This window comes from Ciconia boyciana, chromosome 3 (genome assembly GCF_034638445.1).
Source record: "Ciconia boyciana chromosome 3, ASM3463844v1, whole genome shotgun sequence".
In the NCBI taxonomy this organism is placed as follows: domain Eukaryota; kingdom Metazoa; phylum Chordata; class Aves; order Ciconiiformes; family Ciconiidae; genus Ciconia; species Ciconia boyciana.
Window position 1 is genome coordinate 97794272 of NC_132936.1, and position 27435 is coordinate 97821706.

At 41.0% G+C, this 27435-nt stretch overlaps 1 protein-coding gene across 5 annotated transcripts in view; it reads right to left on the reverse strand.

Moving 5' to 3' along the window:
* TTC7A (tetratricopeptide repeat domain 7A) overlaps window positions 1–27435 on the reverse strand; it is a 181143-nt gene that overhangs the window by 91157 nt on the left and 62551 nt on the right. For 3 of the 5 annotated variants that reach the window (XM_072856744.1, XM_072856741.1, XM_072856745.1), the window contains 6 exons: window positions 20861–20978; window positions 18153–18185; window positions 17293–17328; window positions 14246–14303; window positions 10774–10846; window positions 4013–4173 (listed from right to left, as the gene is read on the reverse strand). In XM_072856744.1, the coding sequence (XP_072712845.1) occupies window positions 4013–4173; window positions 10774–10846; window positions 14246–14303; window positions 17293–17328; window positions 18153–18185; window positions 20861–20978 (479 nt within the window). The remainder of the gene's footprint in view (window positions 1–4012; window positions 4174–10773; window positions 10847–14245; window positions 14304–17292; window positions 17329–18152; window positions 18186–20860; window positions 20979–27435) is intronic. The other 2 variants (XM_072856742.1, XM_072856743.1) reach the window with 2 other exon arrangements.

The window sequence follows — 27435 nt, forward strand, 5'->3', positions numbered from 1 at the left end:
AGTATCCATAAAATTGATATTCTATTTCCAACCTCAGGCTAGGTACAGACCTTAATTTTTTTCCAGTGCTGGGAGCTAACCAATTAGAGCTAAAAGATGACCAGAGAGCAAAACAGTCTCTGCAAGAGTGGGCGAGTCAGGAGGACAAAGTCAATTTTACATGAGCAAAACAGGAAGGACGAAATATTACCAGCTGAAGATAAAGGATTGTGTCAGCCACACTCTGTGGTGGGTTCTGCAGGCTGCCAGGCCTACGGGACTTCTGCATGGAACACTTTGTGAGGTGTGAATACAGGCTTTAAAAAAGGAAATATTTTCTTTCTAAATAAACAATGCATTATTTTAAGAAGATCACCCGGGGGGCAAGAGGGGTGCTCACTAACATTATTTCTTCCAAGTAAAAGATCTAACCCTAAGACAAGCCAGGGGAGGTAATCACAGCCGGTCCCAGGTAGAACACTGCTCAAAAGGCTGGCCTTTGAGTTGGAAAAAAATTGAAGGAATCCATCTTAAAAAAAGGTTTATGATCAGCATCACTCACCTGGAGGGGGACAGATAGCTGATGCTATCAGGAGTCTTCTCTCCCAAATGTGCTGGAGATAGTGCTTTGAAATATATACCAAAACCAACTGTTGGTACTGCATTGATTAACTTCTTTTAAAAGCGTACCAACATTGACAGGATGTAAAAACACTAAGTCTTATCCTGGGCAGTCTGCCTCCGTAGGAGTCAGTGATTTTTTCAGGTGATACCTCCCATGTAAAGGTTGCTATTATTTCTATCTTTTATAGTCACGGCAAGGCAGTGTATTTCTTCTGGTTCACTCATCTTGCAGTATGCCCAACATAGCTAGCTGTCATTCTTCCTCCATCCAGTCTTCTCCTGTCATTGCTTGACAGTACATCCAGGTGCTCAAATTCAGTCATTTACTGACTGTAATGTAATGCATTTGTTACTACTATGCCACCTTTCAAGCAGAAGTGATCTTCCCAAGTTCATTTTTCTGAACACATTGTGCTTTTGCATATCCAGCTGTTCTTCAACATCCTTCTCCAACAGCTCGACCCAAAACACTCCAGTTCATCTCTCACTGTATTCAGTGTCTGCCTTTCATATCCCTCCTCCCTATGCACCATACCAACCACTGAAATGTGAAGTAAATGTTTAAGTTTAAACACTACAACAAGGGGCACTTCTAGACACATTTCGGTCAGTATTACGGGGCTCATGCCAAAGGATGTTGTATGTTAACTGAGCAATGAAGTATATTTTTTCCAGTTGCTTCAACCACTAACCAACTACAGGACATCCTGAATGATTCCTTCTTTAAAATATATAACGAAAGAATTTGATATGAAAATAAAAAAGCAGGAATGAATTTATCTTAATTACATACAGTCAGAGACCAATGAAACAGTATGACATGTCTGTCCTTTGAGCCAACTAAGACCTTAATTCTTTATGTATTATTCTTTCTTTTGTTTAGGATATACATCCAGGTAATGCTTACGGTTTTTGCCATCTACAGAGCCCTAAGGTCCCTTAATGGAGCTTTCATCTGCTTTTCTTGATACATGCCATCAAACTATGCTTCCAAAAAGAGTTGTCATTAGGAAGGGAGACCCCAGGCACCACATCATGCAGTTGCCTGGTTCATATCAATGTGAATTGGGAAAAATAATCAACCACTTTTAAAAACAGCTTTAAAATCATGCAGTTGAACTTGAACTATTTACATGAAGTATCCTGTAGTCATTCCATGCAGTAGTAAAATTTACTACTATTTTTCTATAAGGCAATAACAACTGGAGATACACAATAGCATCAGGTCTTTCTCTCTTCAAAGTGGTTTTACAAAGCAGTAAAGCCCTCCTAGCATAAACTGTACTTTAGACCTCTAGAAAGTCTGTACCAAATCTGAAACTGTTCCAAACTATAGATGTATTCTGTTACTCTTCTTGCTTTCCCCCTCATTGGATTCCTGTTGTTCTTTTTCTTCAGAAATGCTTTTTTAAATTTTTTTTTTTTTTTCTGCCTTGCAACTCTGATACTCTTTCTCCATTCCTTCACTCATCAGTTATTTGCTGCCTGGTTTAGAGAAAGACCTACACTGAGACAGGCTAGTCATAGCAGCAGAGGCAAGCCAGCCCCTACTCCTGCATCCCTGTAGCTGTGAATGCGTCTCACTGCCAACTGTATTACGTACCACAGTGCATGCAGGGAGAAAAGAGGGGTTCTTCCAAGAGCACACACTCTAGCAAGTCTGTGTCTAGGAGTAAGCATGAACTTGTGGCTTTCACTACCAACATTAACTGTTTCTACCAGAAACAACCTATCCTGCTACTCCTTGCAAGGCCTTTCTGCAAATGAAGATTGGCACTGATAGAAGCATAGGAGGTAATATTCTTTCCTGCTCTGGGGAAATCAGATTACCAGGCAGCATAAAGGAACCCACCTAGCAGCCCTCCAAGCTACTTTGCACACTATGTTTTCTTTGTTTTGTCCTCCCCTGAAACATAAATTATCAGTAAGTGCTGGAGGAAAGATCCAGGACTTGAAGGACCAGTTGGTTGATCTGACGTGGCAAATACTCTGTTCCTCACATAAACAACTAGTTTCTTCTTCCTTTTCCACCTGTCTTATCTATCTTTGAGTGTTTGTAGTCCTCAATGAACGTCTGACCTTTGACAATATGATGTGATATTTGACTGTACAACATGAGTTTTTTCACTATGCTTATTACTCTCAAACCACAAAACACAATTTAGCAGCCACTGGACTATTTCCTGTTTCAATCATACCCATGTTCACACTTTGAAGAGATGTTGGCATCATTTTAAGAGCTTTTCCATTACTAATTTTCACTTTGTTCTCAAAGATGTGCACTGACAGTCTTAGCTCGTCACATACACAAAGTAAGTAACCTCAAAAACACAGGCAGCAGAGCTATTTTAAATGGCAACATACAGCTTACAATGAAAAGCATTATATGCTGATACAGCACCATAACTCTAAATTATCCTAAAGCATTCAAGCTCACATTTAGATAGCCTCAATCTCACTTGTGACCTTCCTTTGCTCTGGTTTTGACAATGTCCCACTCAGCTGCTGGACTACACCTGTGGACGCCACTCCCTCTCTCCACTGAGAGAGCAGGCTGTCTAAAGACAGTGCTGCATGGGTTTAAAACATCAGTTAAATACAGGCAATTCTGAATGGAAGTTGGTCTTCCAGCAATGCAACAGGATTTTCTGCCATTTGGCTGAGAAACTCAGCTAGTATGCGATCACCAGAAAGTATTACAGTAGCTTTAATTTTTGCACAGAACAGACAAATCCATTGTTTTGAAAGGTCACGACAGTAAATAGCAAGGAATTCAATTTATCTCCCTTGGATGGATGAAGGACTGAGTCAAACATAGAACAGTGGAAACCTCTGGCTCCAAGAAGTCTGTGCTGGTTCAAACCTGCTCTTAGGCAGACAAACCATCCTTTCAGCTGTATGTTATCACAGCTTGTGATTTTCAACTGATCTTTTTCCCCAGCCGTGCTATTGCAGCAAGTTGTGTCATACATGAGCATCAAAAGCATGGTCAATACATGAAGAATTTGTTTGTCTTTAACCAGGAAGTCTACCAAATATAAAATTATTTGTGACATTGGCAGACATCATCATAGTTGTCTCACACTCATTTTTGCACATGTAAAGTGACATATGAAAAAGTACAGGGAGATATATGGGAGGAGACACCATAAGCACAATAGAGAAAGACAAATACTGGAAAAGCAAACAAGCACAAGGATTAGTTTTAAAAACAGAAAGACCATGAAGACAGAAAATGAAAAGAATACCCTGAGCCTCACATGTTTCAGCTTCACAGTACACCCAGGAGGAGAGTGACACACCAGTAGCACACCTGATTTAACAGGCTCCTTGTGCATAACTGAGAACAGCAGAGCTAATAAGCAGATCATTCCTGACTGGATGTATCACATCATGCAATAACGCTTACCTAAAGCTTTCTGGGTATTCAACAACAGCCATGTTGATAACGTCCAGCGCATGCTGATAGTGCTTCTGAGCTGAAAAGAGGAGGGCCAGTAGATGAAGTGAATTCATGTCATCTTTGCACAGTTGCAGTGCTTCTTGAAGATGTTCTATAGCATCAGAAATCTGGGAGGAGATGGGGTAGAGATAAAAAGAGAACACATTTCTCCTTCAGTCCTACATTATATTCCAAAGGTAAGAACAAATACAGTCATTAGAAATTCTGAAGAAATCCTACTTAGGCACCTATGAGAAAGACTTCTATCATCTGAACAGTTTGACAAAATTAACAGACTGCACTGCTTGGAAAAAAACACACATTCTAGAGAAAAGAGTCTGCAGCATTACTAAATTGTTGCCTATAAACAGGAGCAGCAGACCTGATCCAATCAACCCCCTCTTACTTTGGCATGGTGCTTCTATGCTGTAAACAGATCCACTACAGAGGCCCAGTTCTCAACTCTGTTTTCTAGGATGGGTAGCTGGCTGTTCACCTGGGGGAGAGCATTACACATCTCTGCTGCATTTTGTCTCTTGTGATGGCTATTCAAGGCCTTTCATGATTTGCATCAAGAACATAAAAATTAAGTTTGAATGTTCAAGGGTAAAAGAGTCAAGATTCAAAATGCTGTCAGAAAAAGAAGTATCTTTGCAAGCAGTGATGTAAAGAGCAGTCCTGACACTCATAGCAGCAGCATGTCATTAGAATCAAGTCTCACTTGGCAGAAAACTTAACATCTGTAATGAATACAAGTATATCGCATGCTTTTTGTGATCCAATACCATATTTTAGGCTATCTGTTCAAAAGGGAAGTTCTTAGTAGATTGTCTTTCCTTTGGCTACAAATAAGTTTTATATGGAGGATTTTCTTTAAGATTCTCTATTGTCTGAAATTACTGTTACTTAAATTATTCCAGATCTGTGTTTGGCCCTGGAAGCCTGCAGAAAACAAAACAGAAAAATGTATAAATTTATTTTCCTCATATATACCTTCCCTCTCCTTCCATTAAGGGATGAAGAATGTAGCTCCTTCTTTCCTATTACGAGAACTTCCCACCTAGCAAAGCTCTGCAGACATTTTCCTGCCTTGGCATACCACCAGTGTCAAATTCCCACTGCCTCCGCAGATCATTCAGGAAAACAGGTAGCACGTAACTAAGGAAAGCAACAACTACACTGCCTGCAGTTACAACAGAGGTTGCTGATTATCTAGATCCCAGGTATACTTCTTGGAGTGTGGTACATATTCTGTTCATGGGACAACTTCATCCTAATGTCCAAGTGACGTTTCACTCTTGCTGTGCATATGCAAGCCAAAGTACTTAACTATTCTATTACTGGTGACTCCATGCAAGTCTGGAGATCAGTGCAACTGCTCCACAGACATAACTCCAAACTGGCACCTGGCCCCCAGCTTCAAAACTGCTGAACATCCTGGCTTAGATTCAGGTTGGGATATATGACTGAGCGCTCAGCTTTAATGAATTACTGCTTGTCACTGGAGCTACTTTAACCACCCGTTATTATATCCTACTGCAAAGGTAAACACATTGGCTTAAATCACCAGTGTTCCCTCAGCAGCTTAGCAGGACGTATTTTCTTACAATGTAAAAACAATAGCAATGACAAGACAACTTGACACCAGGACAACAGGAGACTGTGCTGGCCCACATCTGCCCATCCACGAAGTACTTCAGTATGTACATCAGAGGTATATAAATTTAACTTGCTAAAACAAAGCTGCTATGAAGACTCTTCTTGCACTCAGGACTAAAAACACCTCTTATTTTTTCTATTCCTCTGTCTCAGACCTGTAGAAGTATTCATAAAGAAATTCCAAGTTTGGGGAAAAATAAGTTCATTAGAAGAAAACCTGTAAACCAAACTGGAGGGGGCTTTGAGCAACTTGTTCCAGCTGAGCCTGCTTTGAGCAGAGACTGAACTGGGTGATCTCCAGAGGTCCCCTCCAAACTCAACCATTCTATGATTCTCTTCAAAGACTTGGGAAGGTGATCCTAATTTGCTAGTATGAATCAGACAAAGAATACTACTTGCAACTAGTGTCTTTACTGAGGGACTTCGAAATTGTAAGGATACTTGACCTTACTTGCACGTGAATGTGCAAACTAAGTCACCGAGACTTTGCTTTATATGTGCAAGTGTCAACGATCACACATCTGCAAGTTCATACCCCCAACAGAGGCCAGCTATTAAAGAAGGTCTCCAACTGTTGCAACATACACGAAATAAAGCAGCACGAAAGTCAGTTGTGGTTGCTCCTGCAAACTTGTGCCTGCTGAACAGGCAGTCACATACTGTTGAAATAGACATAATCTAAAATAATTTTCCCCTGTTCTGTAGCATAGGGCTTGCAATGGTTACTTCTCATTTCAGTGCTTCCCTCTAGTACCAGAGTCACAAACAGTGGCTGTTTTTGGAAGTTAATCATACTTCCCTGACACCTGATTGTTTAACTTGAGTCCCAAAAAATTCCTTAGTGCTGTAACACCATTAGTAGCCTACACGGTACTGCTGCACAATTAGAAACAGTGGACAAAACACAGATAAGAAAAAATAAGAAAAAAATACCCTTTAATAATATGAAGAGACTCTATTGTTTTATGGGAAGCATTATACAAATCAACACCCTGCAACAGACCAGGTGCAACAAAATACAAACTAAATTTCTAGAACAATAAAAGCAAGATATTTGGCAGCAGTCAACACAAACTTCTTTTCAAAAGTAGAGATCATCAGCCTATTGACAGATGCCACAGCTTGCTTATTTAAGTAACTATGTAATATGAGAAAGATGGAAGCTGGCAGCCCAGATGGCACCCTGAAACTTCAGGGCTATATCAGAGCTATGATGCCAGTTTAAATTCCCTACAAGTGCTGCGCTTTAAAGTAATCTTATTTCAGTTGGACTGAAAGTCTGAGTGGGGCCTGCAATTAGAAGATGCAACCCTTCTCTGACACATCTTTCTGTTAATAAATATACCACACATGTTCTGCATGGCATGCAGGTATATTCAGATCACACTTATTAGGAAGTAAAGATACTGCAGTAAGCCAGAAATAGCATCTTGCAGCACTACCAAAATAATGCCACAATATGGATTGTTTAGACTGCCTCTTATATAACAGGATTTATTTCAATAATGCTATATGCTTCCTTAAAAACAATGCTGGGATGTTACAATTGTAGGTATAAAAAGGAAAAAAGTATGAGTATTAAAAATAATTCCCAACAGTAGAATGCACTTGCATATTCAGAATGGTAAATGAAACAGGATCTTTTAAGAGTTTTCAGGCCTTATAATTTCACATCAGTTGTGAGTTACACTTAATTAACCATTAAACTATCCTCTCCATCTCTTTTTTTAGCATGGGGATTATAGAAAGGAGAAAGCTTTATTGACTGGCAAGAGCTTCCATTGAAAACAGACTTGCTACAGTCCACCAGAACTTCAGGAAAGCAGGTGCAGACATATCTGTGAGTTAAATTATTACTTAATTCTTACTACAAGCTGGTTTTGATCACCAGAAAAATCTAGGCCAGGACCTAGACAGAAAAGCAGCATGTTGCTGTTCAGCAGAGGAAGCGCTAGCTGGTCTGGGAGAAAGACAGACCAGAACTATCCACATCCAGTCGTCACTGAAAGAAGCACCTCTCGATACCTACTAAAACAGAGCTCGCCTCCTGGGGCACAGACCAGACAGCAGTCTCGCCTTCTTGAAACCAGAATAAAAACTGTGGAGAAAACAGCTGAAATATTTTCTCTGGTGTCTTAACCCATGTTTATCTTATCTTTACATCCAGACACTCTGGAAGGCAGTAGGTGTTTTTTGGATATTGCCACTTGAAACTTCAGGTCTGTTGGCAGCCCACAGATGAAATTGGTGAGACCTCTAATTCTCAGCTGCTGGCCCCTGGCTGTCTTTCTCTTCCTACTTTCATGCAAAGAAAGGTCAAATCAAATCAAGTATTAAAATGGTACAAACTACCCATATGTTGTTTTTATGTATCTGATACTGATTTACATGGCATTCAAGGTCAAAAACACCACCACCACCCAAAACGAGAAAGGAACCAGCACTTAAAATTAACAAGAGCACCGACTCTCTAGAGTCATTTCCATAGAAACTGGCCTGCTAAAAAACAAGGCAAGGCATTAAAATCAGTGAGCTTTAAAATGTTCATTCTACCTTGTTTTTGCTGATCCAAATGCTGTTACCACAGAAACAGGAGAAGCAGCCGAACCAGCCGCCTGGAGTTGCAAGTCTCATTTGTCAATCGGCTCGGCCGGCTGTCAGCCAGGCTCTGCAGGTGGAGATAACCACCACAGCAAATACTGACCTTGGCCTCGTGGCACTGCAACTTTGGGGGAAAACTAGATTGAGACCCTCCTTACAGAAGAGGGTATTCTACTCTGTATTTTGCTGAAACATGCACCCTAAAATGCTGTGGGGCTGACCTAGACCCTCCAGGAGTCACTGGAGTCCTCCCAGCGACTCAAGTGGTCTTTAAGACAGAGTCACACACACAAACACAAGCACAAAGCACATCATCATCATCTTTCATTTTGGTTGCTGGTGGTTTTCAGCTGCCAACTCTGCAAAAACCTTTTATAACCACTCCTCTTCTCGTCACATCCTCATCACGTGTCAGAGGGAAGTTTATGCTTTTCCATGTCCCCACTCCCTTGCCCAGGGCTAACAGAGACACATGCTATTGGAAATATTTTAGAGAGACTTCCAAGGAAGATGAATTGCTCCAACTTTGCTTGGCACTCTACCGGTCAGCTGCCTCTCTTGCTCTGTTCCATGAAAACGCTCTCTTATCTATGCAAGCTGATACCTAGCTTTTTCAGTGTTGGGTAAGGTTGCCTCATTTATTGAGCTCAACTATGGAAACAAAAAGGCCTATTTGTTGAGAATAACATTCAGGTATTATATTATAACCTACTGTGTAGGAGTGGCCCAATTTGTTGGTACTGTAGCATCACCTGATGAAAGCCTTAACTGTGACGTTCAATAGTTAATGCAATCTATCAAAAAAAGGTATCATTTATCTTTCAGTTTATCAGAAAGATAATATATTAGATATTTTAAATAATTAAGGATATTAAAAATGCATTACCAAGTGTTCATCATTAAGTAAACTGGCAAAAGAGTAAGATATTTTACAGCAGTCTAAAAATAAATATGTCTCAGGTATCTCCTCTCTCTCCAAGCATGCATTAAAGATTTATATCTCACTAGATGGAGAAAAGCAGGAGCAACATTGCAGGGGTCAAGCTGACACTACATAACAGATCACACATCTATGGTAGCAGGGGCAACTGGCAGAACATCAAGGATGAAAATACACAGGTGAGGTAGACAAGAGGAAGTGAACATGAGGACAAGAGACCGAATTGAAAGAACAGGAGGGAAGGGAAATGATGAAATGAGACATAATGAAACAACACTGTAAAGACAGGCTACAACTGGAGAAAAAGAAAGGGTAATGAGTTAAAATGCAGTGGACCAAAACCAGTGAAAACAACAAAGAACCAACGACCACAAAAAACTTGATTTTATTTTTAAGGATAGCAGCTGAAAAGCTGTAATGCTTTTACTCATGGCAAGAAACAGAAGAGGCAGCAGACCAGACAACCTCCCTAAGAGGCAAAAGCTGTGAGAGAAAGAAGGGTAGATGGATATTTTTTAATGAAAGACCCTGAGCAAACTGCATCATAAAGCAGCCAGTAGGCAGATGAGAAAGTTAAATAAGCCTTTTTAATTATCCTTTCTTATTGCAGGCTTCCTCACAACACAGTGCTCTCATTATGAAAGGGTTACAAAAGTGACATTATCAAGACTGTGCTCTCTTGGAACAATTAGTTTAACCTAATGAACACACAGCTCCTCTTTCCTTAGCTCAGGAAAGAAAGAAGGATCCAACAGGTTGTAGTGTAGACTAAGGAGAGAAAACTGCAGCAAGCAGAAAGCCTGCCAAAGGAAACTATAATGATAAAATTTCAAATCTAGCTAGAGAAGCATTTAAAAAATAGGGGCTGTTCCAATAAAGACCTTGCCTTTTAAACAGAAGGGACAGAGAAATAAAACACATCCCAATTATGAAAAGAAGGGACAGAAAAATAAAGCACAGCCCAAATGTTTTTTTCTGAAAGGCAGTGCAGTGTATTTTCTGATCAGCTTAATTTTTATGAGTTAACACCTGCAGCAGCATTCAAATGCCAACTAATCCCACTCGCTGCAGAGCTCCAGCACCCGTCAAAGCCTAACGCCGAACGTGCCCAAGTATGGAATAAACCAATCCCCAGCACAGAGAGTGTGCGATCTGGTGTGATACAGAACCGGGCAGTAATGAGAGCGTGTTTGGAGTGGCCTGCAGCAGGACACAGCATGATAGCCAAGGAACAGGAAGGAATAACACACACCTCGCTCGCCCCACCCAGACAAAGTTGCTCCAAGTAGGAACAGCACTGCTCACGAGTTAGACCTGAATGCATGCCCTAGGGAAGGTCGTTCCATGTGCTACAGAATTACTATTTAAAAAACAATAATAATAAAAATCTTAAACATATTCTGATTGAGTGTTATCGATTACAATGTAGGAAGGAAGGTACCCTGTTTAGCAAGTCTGGGTCTTGTTCAATTGGACTGTCCTTCTCCCACCCTCTCATGACTCAGTGGTTGTCAATTATTGCACATACCTGTCTGACAAGAGCCAGCTGCAGTGATAGGTAGAGGATGATTTGGTGATCTTCCGGGGCCAAGTCACGTGCTCTTTAAGGATGACCACACAATACAAAAAGAAAAGTGACTGTTAGATTGTACTTTCGGGAACTCCTTTGCCATGAGTCACACACAAGCACGGTACAAAACCCAGTCCTCTCCTACAGAAAACTAGTCAGGTAGTGGGGGAGCACACCAGAACTAGACAAAAAGCACATCAATGCTGGCCCGGCTAAGCCAGGCTCACAGGAACAAGTATGACAAACACAACTGCCAGGATGTTATACAACTTACATGCTCCTTCATTAAATGCCACAATGTTTTGGAACTTGGATAACTGATATGGAGAAAGCAGCTCTTAACTCATGATAAACGTATTAAAGCATTATTTTAAGGAATTTAGGTGAGGGAGATAGTTGTCTAACTTGTTCCTATATTGCCACTTTTCAAACAATAGGAGAGGGTTAGGTTAGCACTGAAAAAGTAACAATTATTTCTGCTATTATTGTGACTATGAGCATGTAGGGGACTAAAGATCAGGAGCTCATGACGTGGAGCTGGTACTCAAACACACAAAACATCCTCCACCCTGCAGCTTCTAGTCTAATCATTGACAGTAGACTCCTAATTTGGAAAGGGAAGACACTGAGGGAGGAATGAGGATTTGAGCCTGGACCAAAACCAAGGCCCTTACTTCTCAAGCTTGGACCTCTTAGATCTTACCTTCTAGTCCACAGCAGGCAACAGTGTGCACTGCAGTGATCCCTTGGCTAGAAGGCTGCGGTGTCCCCAGAACCAGAGGTGAAGGCCCTTCACACAGGCTTGTGCAAGGCAGGGAACAGGGATGGACAACCAGGGCAGAACTGTCCCTCTCAGACTATGCTAAGCATGAAACTGCAGTGTGGGCTTGCTAGCCTGTGGAGAAGCCATTAACCAAGGCAATGTGAAGAAGCCATTAACCAAGGCAATGTGAAGATAGTGTTTTGAGGACCTAACCTAGGAGCAAAGTGGGGTGCTAGCTCATGCTACATTGGCAGCCCAGCCCAGCCCAGGGGCCAGCGGATTATCCCGTCGCTGACCCACAGAGCTCACTCCTAGCTCTGCGGCACAGGGAAGTCATTTCCTGTGGGAGAGATGGGGAAGAGGAAGGTCCCTTGTAGGCAACTGACGTTCCTGACCTCTTTCTGGGCTGCATTCCAGGACACCAGGGAAGCCTGCACCTGCAATGCCCTCCCCAAAGTGAGCATGATTAACGTCCTTATGAGGGAGAAACAATAGGCTGACAAGGCTGGTAGTTAAAAACCCTGCCAAAACTATACATTTGCTAATAATAAACAACCAAATAAACAACAACAAAAAAATCAAATAATTACTCCAGAAAACAAACCACACACTATTTCAATGGCAGACACCTATCAAATGCTGTCTTGGCCTGTGAGCAAGAAGCTGTTGGAGTTGACTTTTATAACTAATGGCTCTAGAACAAATTACTTTAATATGGACTGAATGTGTCCTGTAACCCTGCAAGTCAAGGTAGCACCACTGAAGAATTCTGAAGCAATGCCAAAGACATCAAGGTGCAATTAGTACAGGCAAAGTCACTAATTTCTCCCCCCACTTTAAACAAAAAAAGCCCACCAAACAAAAAAACCCCAACAACAAAACCAGAAAGGCCACAAACCAACCAACGACAACAAGACTCCACAAGACAGAACCCAGCTTTGCCCTAAGCTGTTGGAGCAGGATGAGCCACCTCTGTGAAACCTTCAGTAGCCTCTCCAACAATAAATAACAGGGGAAAGTTCACATGGGTGTATGAGAGAAGAGATTAACGGTGCTTTTGGAAAGAAACAAAGGGTTGTTATTTTACTGTTCAGTTTCCTCAAAAGGTATTAGAAAAATATTTGATCCAATCTTCCAACTGAAAAGGCCACTTGGAAAGATGGCTACAGGCCAAACCATGGCTTGAGAGATCATATACGTACTTTAAAAACAGGTGAAAAACAAGGAAAACAAAAAAAAGAAACCAAACTCAGGCATTTAGGAAGACACTAGTAACCAGCTCACTATCACAACATCCCTGTTGGCTGAAGTTTGACTACCTAATGGTTGGCTAGAAGCTTGTCTGCTTCCTAGCTAGAGTTAAGATACCATGAAAACAAGCCATAGCCAGTGGGAAAGGTCAAAGGATAAAAATAAATGCAGTTTAAAAGCACCGCAGGACCACAATTACATCAAAATTGGGCAGTACTGAAAGTATTAATTACATTGGAGTCCAGGAACTAGTGCAACTTAAACTACACTCCTGATCTAAAAAGTGACGAAATAAATGGCTTTTTAAAATTTTATATTTCAGATCTCCATATGGTAAATATCCAGAATTACATCTGTGGTTTCAGCTTACTACGTGTTCTTGCAACCACTGCAAAACCAGAGCAAGACAAACATGCTGGACTCCTCCTTGCTCAGCATCAGAAAAACAGCTAAGATCCAGTAACATGTTCAACCTGCTACATCTGTACTTTGAGACCTGTACCAGAGATCCCAAATTTTCTTTACTTTTGTAATGTATTTACGACCACACCAAACGCAGAATTAAATACTTCAGCCCAAGACTTAGACCATATAAGCTTCCATTTAGTTGCCATCTGAAGTCTGTAGGCATCCACATTTACAATGTTAACTGCCCAAACACCACCTAGTGTATTTTGGGTGGTGTAACTTAGTCATAACAGGGTCAGAAAGTTCACACCTCACCTCTCTACCACAACAGAACTGACAAAAAGGGTTTTTAACCCAAGCAGTTTTACTTGAGGTAACTGTAGTTGCAGAAGAGTTTAATTCACAGATACCTTCAGGGCAGAGCCAGTGGATCAGACTCCCCCACAAAATACAGTGGTGAAGAACAGATGAGCGGTGACTGCTTTGTACCACTAGCTCTGTAGCCCCCTTTTCATACAACAGCTCATGTAAACACTCATTAGGACAGCAATCATCTCCTCCCCAGTAAGTGCACTGATGCCAGGTCACCCCATAGCAGCCTACACCCTGGTGGTGAAGGTACTTTCCCACCATGAGGGAAATAGAAGTTTAAGCCTGCTTCACAAAGGAATGGAGACAAAACTAGCTTTCCACATTTGCCTGCTGGCATCATGTGAGGAAGCTGCATCTCCCAGCACTGTAGATCTCACTGCAGCTAATCTGGGGCTAAGGTTATTTCTGTTTAGTGGCAGAACAGGTACTCTTACCTTGGATATTCAACCAAATAATCACTGCATTTAGCCATCACAGGAATGGTTTTGACAGACTATTGCTGAAGTCTACTGAACTTTTTTTAAAATTTCAGGCAAGGAAGCCTTACGCAGAAGAAAGAAACCATTAAAACCAACAATTATTCTGAAATCACCTAAAGAAATACACAATGCAAGTATTCGCAAGATTCCTACTCACCTCTCCAAAGTCTGAAGTGCTTTCTTGTTTAATTCATCCTGAGTGCTCTTCAGGGTAGCTGCAGGACAAGATACAATGCCATTTAAGAGTTGAATTCAATGTTTCAGATTAAATAAATAAATAGTTACACATGCACAGAGTATTTCAAACTGGGAGCATAAAAACTGTGGAAATCTGGTGGTGCACGTGTTCATGGCTGGAAAACATGCCATTTTGTTTTTAAACAACAGCACAAAACCAGTATTTTAACCTGAATTCTCAATTTCATTTTTATTAAAGACTCTTACAACTCCCTCGTCTGAAATGCCAAAGCATTTTTTATTTACATATGCCACTGAAGGGGTCTGGGAGGAGAAGGGGACATATGCTAACTAGATACTAAGAGCATAACAGGCCCTCTGCCAGGTTGGTGTATATGCTAAAAGCAGTAACTAGCAGCATATTCTGACTCAGATACAGACTGTCTCCACCACCATCTTCATGTAGGAGGGTGTTGCAGGTTGAACAGGGAACACCAGGAGCCAAATTTACAGCTCTAGGACAAAACCCTTGACAACACACCACCTCCCTTGAGACCACAACAGGCTTTTAGGCTACTTCAGGTGTGGCATTAGCCACTAATGCTTTCCTTGGTGCCTCTAACTGCTTGACTAAAGGATCCTGCCCACTATACTCACTTCTCAATGTGTGAATTAATTCCTAGCCAAAACCGTAAAAGGAGAAGAATCAAGTTCTTGTTATGCCAGGGTATCATAAGATATCATCATCATCAAGAGCAAGGGAAACGGAGGAAGAACTTAAGAGAAGCATGGCTTTCTCAGATCTAAAATATCTGGAAAGCTAGTGATAATTTTCAGAAGTACATTGGCTGTCTTCTTCTGGTTCTTAGTTTTCAGATTTTGCATAGCAGTTTTTTCTTGTTCTGCCTGTCCTGAATTTGAGACCTACTGATCAACAGCACAAAGAAGTGATGAGTAGCTAATCTATCAGCAAACATCCACTTATGAATATATTTGACTTCATACATCAAGTCAGTGTAAGCTCCAGAACAGAAAGTTTGTAAGTAGTATATACTTAAGCAACAAAACCAGACAAAATTCAAGTATTCTTAAAAGTTAAGAGGAAAGAGTTGTGTTCTTCTACAAGCCATACAAGGGCAATCAGTTTCTTTGGATTCTGCAACACCCTAGTGAGTGAAACTTCGAAAGTAATTTATTTTGCCAAAGTAGTTATAGTGATCAGACCTTTTTTATTCCTACATCTTCCAACAGTTCTTCAAAACACCAGGTTCATTTGGGAGGAACAGCAATCTTCAGGATCTCCCAGATCATAAAGATCAAAAATTGCTTATGCCACAAAATCTACCCTAAGTAGTAAAAACTGTACAAAAAATTTGAAGTTTAAAGAATAAATTTGAAGAAATGGACTTTCATGCAAAATGCAGCATTTATTAGAAATAGCTGGAAATATTTCACTCTCAATAGTCTTAAACTGAGTATTCAGGTCCACTGCCAAATACTGGAAAAAGGTAACAGAGGAGAAAAATTTAGAAAAAAAATTAAAAGAATCAAGATTGATGTAAACATAAAAATGCTTGAGGAGACATTGGAAAGGATTGATCATAGCTGTAAATATTCATCCAGAAAAATATGTCAGATTCTGTTTCTCATGGAAACTACAAGATTCTTTACGTAAGTTACAGAGCAGTTCTGGAGATGCCACACAATGAGGAAGACTGAAAGAAATTTTACTATTCGCCCCTCAAAATAAACATCAAATGGAAAAAGCTAGGAGAACTTCTAGGTTCCACCTGGTAAGACATTTGACTGATGTTCAGCTTGTAGCCAGAAAGAGCTCAAAATATGTTATGGAACTGAAGTGATTACAACTAGTCAGCTTTGCCTCTGCACTACTCAGAAACAGCATGTGAGTCCCACCTCCCACAATATGAACTGCATCTTCAGCTACAACTAAGTTGGAAATCTGGTTGTCCATCTCTAGATTTGTGTCTGACTTGGATAAACACGTTGAAATTTGTGTTTGACAACATTGAGGACTGATGCTGCAAGTTAACCATGCTATTTACAGGGCCTTTATGGCTAAAGGAGATAAATTAGGGAAAAAAAAAAAAAAGGGCAATGAAAAGTGATTTTGGGAGGGATGCATAAAAAGAAGCTTGGCCAGCAGGTCAAGGCAGCTGATTTTCCCCCTCTGCTCTGCTCTCGTGAGACCCCACCTGAAGTACTGGGTTCAGCTCTAGAGCCCCCAGTACAAGACAGACATGGACCTGTTAGAGCAGGTCCAGAGGAGGGCCATGAAAATGGTTAGAGGGATGGAGTACCTCTCCTATGGAGAAAGGCTGAGAGAGTTGGGGTTGTTCAGCCTGGAGAAGAGACGGCTCCAGGGAGACCTTATTGTGGCCTTTCACTATTTGAAAGGGAGCATATAAGAAAGATGGAGAGAGTTTTTTTTACCAGGATCTGTAGTGATAGGACAAGGGGTAATGGTTTTAAACTAAAAGAGGGAAGATTTAGATTAGATACAAGGAAGAAATTCTTTACTATGAGGGTGGCAAGACACTGGAACAGGTTGCCCAGAGATATTGTGGATGCCCTACCCCTCGAATTGTTCTAAGACGTCATCATCACTGCAACCCACCTTATATCACTGAAAAGCTTCACTTCAGACAAAGAAAAACTTGCACCAAGGAGACAGAATTAGGTGGGTCTGACTAAACTTCTAAAAATTGTGCTCCATTCACCGAGGTTGACAGCACTAATGAATTCTTCAGCCTCTACCCAACTTGACCCACTGCGAGCATGGCTGCTGCAGTTCTACCAACTAAAAGGCAGTATGACTTATTACTTAGATTAAAATAACCTGCAAAGCAGTCTGACTACAGTAAGGCAGAGAGCACAGGGGAGTTTAAGTTCCCGAAACTTCAGCAGTTAGTCCTGTAAGACACAGTACTTTTGCAAATGCCACCTTAGGAGCCCAAGGTTTATTTTCTAAAGCACTCTGGGTTTTTAAAGGAACTTAGGCCTTACCAAAAGTCAACAGGATCTTCAGCAACATTTCGGTACCTAAATACAAAGCTCTAAGTCACATTTGAAAACAGAGGAGGGCAAGTTCTGTGTTAGTAAGCAGGTGCAGCACAGTAAGTGTGAATGCACGGAGTGAAACATTTAATGCTGAGGATCAGCATCAACACTACAAACATGGGGACAGGGATCTAGTTCTAGTCTTGTCCCACAGACTGAACACCCATTAGCAACTGCAGCATAATCAGGTCTATTTATGTAGCACATTAGTTTTATGGGAAAGAATTCAGTTTGTGTTGTACAAAACTGTTCTATTATGTGAATCACAACATAAGAAGTGGTGATGACAGAGAGATGGACTTCAAAAATACATTTCTGATCCAAACTAAACCACCAATGCACATGCACCCTTTTGCACATATCAGTGAGTTTCAAAAAACATCCCCTTGTGTTAAGATACCTAATATGGCAAGGTGTACAGTTTTAGCATCCAGAATTATAATTAAAGATTGCATGTGTTGACTGTTATCTCCACAAGCAAAAATGATGGGTTTGTTCCTAATAAGCAATGTCTACATTTTTTTTTTAAATTAACCAGTGCTGTCAGTATATTGATTATTTATAAAATCCACAAGGACTGATAGAAAAAATTTCCAATTCAGTCCCTGATCCGTGCCTTACATCAAAATGCTAAATGAAAAACAGATACAGCACACTCTCTCATCTCTGAAAGAGCGAGGGTCTGTTAAATTTACAAAGATTTCACAAGATGTGAGGTGGTGATGTTAGATAAGAGCAGCACTTGTATTTCACAGTGCATTCTCAGCCTGGTCTTTCCTCTTTAGCCTTTGTTAAATTCATCTCACCTTCCCCTGTCTTCAATGGATTCTTCACCAGACCTAAGGGAGGCAAAGTTGACAATACAGCTTATGTCAAAACTGAACTACAAGAGGAAGAGAAAGGTTTGCTGTTGACATTGACCCATTGGGAACAGATCTTCAGAAAATTTAGCATAGCAATAGATGGACATTCTGTACGAACAAGAGATCTGTGCTTCTAAGAGCAAGGCAAAAATGGTAATGAGTTCCTCTGAGGACACATCTTTCAGCTACTTCAGTGAGGCTTATTTCAAGAAACATGTAATCAGACATTAAGAACAAGGAAGCTACATATACCTCTACCCAGCATAAGTTTCAGGAAGTCTTATGTTATCCAGGAGTAAATCTAACAGTTATAAAGTGACTTTTTAATCAAATGCTCCCCACAAGTTCTTTGAATTGTTATTCAGTAGGATTCTCTCTTCTGACTCCACTTTTTAGCAAGTGCTTTTGCAGGTCACAAAGAAAAGGCTTTAATACAACTCCTCAGTGCCTTTGTCACATAGGAGGAGAAATATTTACTAAGTGGATATATTAAATAAGAAAGCCTAACCTTGGATGGAAGGCATCTTGATATAACGCTATGAGCTTTATAAGGCAATTGGTTGAATGTCTCTGAAACACTTAACTACCATTGCAAATGCTGACTCACTGAAAGTCAACTCAAGTGGAAAGTTATGGAAATCATATATATACACAGATGTTTGACTATGTGTCTGCATATGTCACTATGAACTGGTGTAAACACAATGATAAACAAGATTGACAGTATGAGGCAGGATTACATGGGGGAGTTCCTACCTTCCTTTCAGCATGTTCTACTCTTGCTTCCTCACTGTGATAAGCTATTTTTTAACAATGCTAATGAAAAATGTCTTGTTAGTGCAAAACTGACATTTTCTAGTAAAATGCTGTTCCATATTCATGATCATCATAAGTATGATCATCATAAATATGCTATTGAAGGACTTAATCCATTTTATTAAAATATAACCTGAAAGATAGAAATACACTCTTTATTTTTTTTCCCTCAAATAACTGAGTGACTGGCCCTATTGACTTAAAGGCTAGAGATACGAGGAGAAGGCAGATATTCCACTGTTTCACAACATAAATCAGATGCTAATCTGGGGAAAAAAAAAATCTAAGGCAGTTGTTGTGAAGACTGTTTCTTTTACATTAAAAAGGATGCTTATTACAACATCTGAACTAATCTCTTGAAAACTCAGAGAAGACTTCTCTTCCAGAAGAAAAGTTTCCAACTTGCATTTTGCTGCACCAAAGTATTTTTAGAGCCAGAGCACAGCACATGCCTCTACAACTCCACTCTTTAGAAACCACCTTCTTTCCATACTGAGCATAACAAATAGATCATATTGGGCTAACACAGAAAACCTATCTCTGAAAATAGTCTCTGGGATCTTGTATAGGTTTAGGGACAGTTTAAACAAAATCTAGGTAAAATGCCCTAAAAAGCCAGGCTGTTAAGCAGAACTCAATGTTTAATGAACTTCAAAAAAATACAGAGAAAGTTCAGGGTAGAAAGGACATATGTTTCTTGACACAAACTTTCTAGGGAGAACTATTCTGAGGCAGAGAAATGGAGAACTGAAGAGAGCTACAGTGCCTGTTAGCCTCCATGTTGGAAAGCAGTTCTCAGAACAGCTGATCAGATATGGCTGGCTGAAAAAATACACTAACTTGCACTACTGAAGAGCACAAGACACTTTCTCATACACATTACTTGCAGAATTCTAGTGTAACTTGCAAGGCCAGCATACTTCCATGATACCATACAGTCATTTTAGCTTTGTTTCAGGCTCATTTGCTGGAAGAAGTTGGTTCATTTCTACAGGACCCATCTGACAGAAAAGCCATTGCTTGCATGTGGGCAGGACTGCCAAACTGATTAGGGAACACACTAGCTCAGCCATTATTCAAAGAAACTATGTTAGAAGGCCTTCTACCTATGTTAGAAGTGGTAGAAGCAGCAAAGACTTTTCCCACCTGTGACCTTGATGAAGGTCAGAGCTAGAACTCTCCCAAACACTGGGACTTCAAGCCCTTCTGGCTACCAAGCACCAAATCTGCAGGACCCCATTGTCCAGTCATTCAAAACCCAAGCAAGCAGCATTAAAATAAAATGCTTCTTACGTTCAGTGGTCTGTACCTAGTCAACATCCACATGTACCAGTGAGGTAGATATTTTTATCTTGTTTACTTCTAAGCAGAGAAAGAAATGACATCACAGAGAGGTTGAATCTCTGTGGGGAATCAGTATCACACCAGGAACTAAAGTCAGGCATTTTTGACTCCCGTTCTTGGATTGTATTTCTTTATATGATTTATGAGTGGGTGACAAAAAAATGAAAATAGAAGGAAAGTTTGACTTTTTGTTGTGTAAGTAAGTGAAAGAAATCTATTACAAATACTCAAGTAAAGCACACCAAGCATTGTTGGCTATAGTCAGATTATCACCTCCTAAGTAATGATTTGCATTCCTTCCTTTACCTAAAAACTTCACTTTTATTACCACAGAAAAGCAAGTGAACAGTTCCCATTTGTCTTGCAATCTGATTGTTTTTCATGTCCAGTCAGCAATAAAATCAGAGTTTCTAATAAATTTCCAATGCTTGCACTGAAGACTTTGAACAGATGCTCTCCGTACAACATTCTTGACAAACAGGATAACTCACCATCAGTAGCTTGAAGACTGTATGTCAGGCCCAGTGCCAGGTAACCCTTTGCTAGGGACTCTCCAGCATCCTCACCCAGGTCTATCACCGTTTTAGCAAAGTATTCTCCTTCTTCCAGCTGCAAAAGAGGTAGGCTGAGACTTATAGGCATTTCCTCTATACTTACTTCAAAAAGATTATGCCATTAAACTTACCTGTAAGTGATCTGAGAGCCACTCGTAAAAGGGCTTTCAGTGATCACAGTAAACACTCACAGAAAGGAGGACGTAGAAGGTCAGATTAGCAGACCTTAGTGCATGTCCACAGTTTTGAGAAAAGTTTTGTTTTTGTTTTAAGCATCCACCACCCCAAACTATTTCCAGATGTTTAAGGTTAATGAAGGATACTATCTTATTTTTATATTTCGCTTCAGGCATGCTTCAATCATGCAACCTTAAATACAAATATTGGACCAACTGACTACTTATATACTATCCTAGCAGTACATTGAAAGGTCTAACAAGTTTCTTCCTTCAAAGGAAGACCATCTAGTTTGGCTGTACCATGTTTTTAAACCTCAGCAAATTTTACTTCCTTTTAGAATGTTACAAGACTAAAACAAGTAAAGCACTTCACTGCAAGCTGAGTTCAGCTGCTGCTTGCAGTTCTGCGGCCACAAGAAGGAGGCAGCAAATTCAGGACACAAATTTTGATGTGAAATACCACACTATCTTAGCAGCTCATGCTGCCTTAGCCACATTTTGCATCTTTTGCAAAGACACAATTCCCTTGAAAATGCATTTTATATTACAGATTGTAACGGGAAGAGAAAGCAGTCACAAACTCTCAGGATCAGCCCCCAAAATGGTGAAATATGTAAGTTGGTCTCTTCTGCTACAGTACAGACTGCTCCCCCCAACTTTCCTTTCCAGCTGACCACACAGATCTAAGTCTAATGAAAATATAAAGCTTTAGTATGTTTAAAATATGAGTTAATGTTAATTTTAAACCAAAAATAATTTGAGTATTTTATTACAGAATACTGTTCCTCATTTCTAACCTTAAACTCTCATTAATATCACTCACCCCTTATAAGTAGAAAAGACTAAGACCTGTAGACTGTACATATCTGGAAAGGTATAGGTTGGAGAGGTACAGGCAAAAACTGTAAGTAATTATTGAAAGACACAGAGCCTTACAGGAAGGCCTCATTTCTACACAAGATAGCCTGCAGATACTGTCAACCATAATCAGTGTCATCCCTAATCAAAAACCAGACACCATTACACTATCTGAAAAATCCTCCTTTTGGAAACTTCTATTACATGACAACTGACTTTCTGGGATGGGGCTGTTTAATTTTGAGGAAATACATTTTTGTTTGAAATCCAGCTGTTTTAGATGCAAGTACTGCAGATGTAACTGAAATGTGCTCTTTTAATACCCAGCTTTGCAGACTTCAGCACCTCATAGTTCCTTAACATCTAAAAGGAGTCACCCGTAATGAACTGGAATCAAAATGTACCAGCAGACCAGAAACTTCCTTTCTGCAGTGATCTGTTAATACGCTACCTATGAACAGAATCTACTTGACTTGATACGCTATCCTGCCAATGGGCCTCCTAGTTACATCGCTTGAAGACATTCAGGTGACAACATTAAGTAACAGCTTCATAAACAAAGGAGCTGGTATTTATGAGATGACATCAAGCATCAGAAAAAAATTACTGTTAATGTAAGCATGAAGACAGGCTGAAAAGTGCAAGCGAAGAAGCAACCTCCACTGCTTAGGTCTTTTCCTCACTTGTTTTTCTCCTCGAGGCCATACAATTCAAACTAGATGTAGACCAATAGTTCCCAAATTTCTGAAACCTAAAATCAGTCAGCCCAATGACCAACGTATATTTTTATCATCAAACTCTTCCCTGAAAGCGTTATGAAAGCATTACAGTCTTGCTGATTGCCTAGTCAACTATGAATCTGGAAACTACTAACTAAAAGAGGAGTATGCTCTTGAGGCATACTTGGGGCTACCAACTAAATTGCAAGGACTCTCTTTAATGGCATAATCCAAAGTCTGCTGAAAACACTGGAAATAGTCCTACTGACTTCAATGATGCTCAGATGAGACCCTTTAAACTCTCATCACATCAGGAAGACTAAGATTTTTTCCAGGAGATTTCTTAATCCTGTCAGTAGCCCTGCTGACTTCTGTGCTACATCCTGAAGTGTGTTCCGGACTAGAGCCTAGGACAATGGAAGAAGAAAGTGTCCCATGACTTGTTACACAGAAAAAAAAAAAAAACCCAAACAAAAAACCAAAAAACCACACAACAAAAAAAACGCTTCTCATGAAACAATAATTGAATTCTTCAGCTCTCAGGAACTTTTATGTACGACACAAAATCTCTGCAGCCAGAAAATTAATTATGCACCTCTTTTGCCACCATAAACAGCTATATTCCCACTCTTTCTTCGTTGTTTCTCCTCTTCTCCCCACACACTTTCATCCAAGAAGTCTCTATTAGATGAAGAAAAGAGCTATACAAGGAATTCTAATGACTAGTGAACAAGGGTAGGGGTGGGTAGAGCATATGAAAAAAGAGATTAAATGAAAGGTTTGGAGTTGAAATTGAGACATTTAAAATTGGAGAGATTTTGCTCCATTGTTTCTCTGAATGGTCACCTGATGGTGTTTCCAGTCTCTGACTGATGGCCTACGCTGCATAAATCAGCAGCACACCATTCAGCGTTCTTGCCTGCTAGTTATCCAGGGCCACCTGTGAGTGTCAGATTAATCTACTGTATGAATAAATAAAATCACAACTTTTCCGAATGGCTGAAAGAGCACTTCTAGCACATTCTTGTAAATGTTTATTCATACTAAACACTAATGGCACTTTGACCAGCCACAAAGATTCTCATGAATGCAAACTTGGGTCAGCTGAAGGCTTCTTTGAAAATATGTGGCCTTGCGAGCTTCAGCACAGCTGGTTCTGTTTACAAGAACATTTACTTCTCCTTCTTACAGCATTCAGTCACTTCCCCTGCCAGCCCTGCTGTGGCTGCCATCTGCCCCCTCTTCTCCCATTCTCCTACTCTTCAATCATTCTGGGCAAGTGTGAAAAGCCAAACCTTTCACTCACATCACCCACTGTGAGCTTTCAACTCTCCAGTGCATCAGTCTTGCTGATTGCCTAGTCAACTATGAATCTGGAAACTACTAACAGGAACAGGAATACCCCCCTTGGGGCATACTTGGGGCTACCAACTAAATTGCAAGGACTACTGGATTGCAGTCTGGATGAAAACTCTCTCCATACACCTGAGTGAGGGACTGGTAGTGAGCCTGAGCTGTGATCTGCCAGTAAAGCTGTGTCTGTAGGGGTCCTTAAGCATATGAGATGTCTCCACTCTGTGCCATAGCAATGGGAAAGGGAGGGGGGAAGGCCTCCAAATGAGGCATCAACCCCTCTGGAGTCCCACCAGATACAACTATTCCCAGCTGCAGCTCCTGCATGCTGCCACATGACCTGAAGCAGCAGGAGCTGCTCCCCCTTTCTCCTCTCCCCATATGGTGCCAGGTATGTGAAGTCTTACCCTGTGGGACTCCCAGAAGTTGCGAGCTTGAGGTACACAGAAGTGAGCTAAGTGGCAGAAAGCTTATCAGGAGAATCAAGATGTCCATTCCTACTCCTACTGCACGGCCAGGGGCCAGCCTCAATATGAAGGGAACCTAAATGGTTCGTTCACTTCAGAGGATGACTCCAATCTTAAGGTGACACAACACTGCACTGGAAGGGCAAGGAACATGGATCAAAACTTCTTGTTGCAACTTACAGGCCCTTGCTAGGAAGCTCTAAGCCACAGGAAGCCATATGTCCTCCTCCAGAGCAGGCATGGCACAGCATCACTTTGTGATTATGAAATGCACAGCATACTGCTGTTACCTGGTCGCTGGCAGTGCCAACAGTGGCTCCCAACACCATGGAAAAGGTATTTCTTTGGGCATCAAGAGTGCCAGTAACAGCTTGAATTCACTTTCCGTAGAATCACTACTTTTTATTCTCTCAGAAGAAAGCAAAAAACAGGCTCAAAGCCACACAGATATACCACCAATTTGGCCCTTACTGTTCTTACATTCTTCTACATACTTTGCACTGAATAGCTGGTGGAGAGAAAGGCAGCACCACAGGTTGCAGGGAGAGGTTCCCTGCCTCCGAGACCTGCATGGAAGAAAGCTCAGAAAGCAGGTGTGGGGGAAAACCAACCTAAATGGAACTTTTTGTGTTTTGAACTCAAGCTGTATAAACTGTCAGGAGGCACCTGGAAGCCCTAGCTAAGCAACCTCTCCACCACACCAGAAACAAGCACACACCTGGTGAGAGACAGGCTGCCAAACAGCGAGCTGACAATGATAAGACTGTAATAGTGTGGGGTTGGTTCCGTCCCCCCCCCCCCCCCATCTTTGATGGAAAAGGAACAGTTGTTAGCTGCATAACCCTGAGGGATGTTTTCCCTGAAACAGAGAGTGGCTGTTCCAGCCACCCTTGCTATTTGACCACAGGTTTTGGTGTGTGCTCCAGCCAAGCCCAGGGGCATACTGACAAGGGAGTGGGGAACAGCAGGTGCTGTCCCCTGGCCTATTGCCACCCAGCTGGTTTCCAACTGCCACCCAGCTTGTTTTTAGAAAAGCTCAAGCCCTACCCCACTGAATCAACACCCTCCAGGACTGTAAGTGGGAGCTGCAGTTCTCACCAGCATGGATTTAGAACAATCGAGGACAAGCAAATTGATGATGTGCAGCAGCATGGAAATGGCACCTTACTGCGCCAAAAAAGAGGAGTGCACAAGGGAGAAGGCAGGAAACACATCAAGTGACACTGGACTTAAGACAGCAGACAAGGTTAGTGAAGCAGGGCAGTTTGGACACCAGTGAGACTGAGTGATACCCAAGCACTAAGAGACCCGAATCCTACGGAAAGGGTGTCTACACAAAATTACACATTATATTAACTAGTTGGATTGACATCTTCTTATAATTTTCATTATCCTGGGTTGTAGGTATAAACACTAATTCAAAGAGGTGAAAAATTTAAATATTAGGAAAAGAGAATGAGAAGAGGAAAAATGCATAGAAAGAAGGTGGCCGATAAGGCATAGTATAATGGAAAGGTTTTGTCCCACAGCTGTTTACAGCATACAAAGTGAATCATGTTACATATGTCAAAAAAAAAAAATCCTGTGCTTTCTATTGTTGGTCTAGTCAGCATTTTCTCCATGTGTCACCAGTCCTAAGCCCACCAACTTACTCTGCATGTAAGCTCAGCCTCCAGCACTTAGGAATACTTGGGCCTTTCCTCCACTGTAGTAAGAGTGGTTTGTTCACAAGGGAGATGTATAGAAGGCAAAATTATTGGTCATTTTTGATGTCTAAAACCCTTGGGATTGCCCCAATAGCAGTATCTGTGATGTAAGCAAGAATGTCTTTTAAAAGATGGAAGACATCTCTAGTAGCTCCTTATCATTCACTGCTTTCTCAGTAGCCTCTTGCCCTAGTGATGTCAGTCCTCTAGAGTGTCCGCTCACCGGGCAGAATAACTCTGATAACAGGACTAGGTTTGATCTTTCAATATAATTCATACTGCAGTAAGACCCAAGCATTTCCCTGCGACTCCAGGGCTCCTACGCGACTGGGTACAAGCACATGCACAGCATTTATTATCTATAGTGACAGGGTCAACAACGGACAGAAGGAGAGAGAAGCACTCTCAGATTAAGTGGTCTGTGAAAGTAATGAATGATAAGCTGTTACCTCAGAAGTATGCAGCTCTAAATCTACATCCTGCCAACCTCCCCGCTCCATGCACCATGATGTATTGACCTCATGGTATGTCTTACTCACTTTTTATGACTCCATGCCTGGTCTGGCCTGGCCCAACCCCACTCTTTTCTCCCTTTCCCTGACTGATGGCATGATCTCTGTGCTGGAGCAGAGCACTTCACTGTGCACACTAGGATTGGTGAGTTAAAAGAAATGAGGGAAGTGTCCGAGAGGCACAGCACCATCTTGATGCAGCTTTTGCCATGGGGTGAAGTCCCTCCAAAAGCTCATATGAGCTGATAATACTGGCATCATTTGGTGCTACACAAGTTTAGCACGACACCACTATTTCTGTTGTATCAACTGTGGGGCAATGAAAACAGTAAGAACATGCCTCATGTCTTCCTACTCTCTGTCAGACCAGAGTCCTGGAAGATTCAAGCCTATCCTAGGACTATAGTTCATTTATCTCTATGTGTATTTACAAAGTTTTCAATGTGCCTCCACTGAAATCAATGGAGTAAAAGGCACAAGAAAGCATCACAGTAACCCTAAATGCCTTTAAATAAGGCTCTTAAAAATGAAGAAATTCCATATTTAACACTTGTCTGTAGGCAGAAGTTCTGGGTTTAGTATTTTCACAACACCTGCCATAACAGGGTCCTAGAGAACCAAGATTAGTAGTGAAATTAACAGTACTGTGATATTAAAATATTAAAAACAACAACTCATGCTGCAACTCAAAGTCACTGCCAAAATAGGCAAGTGAGCA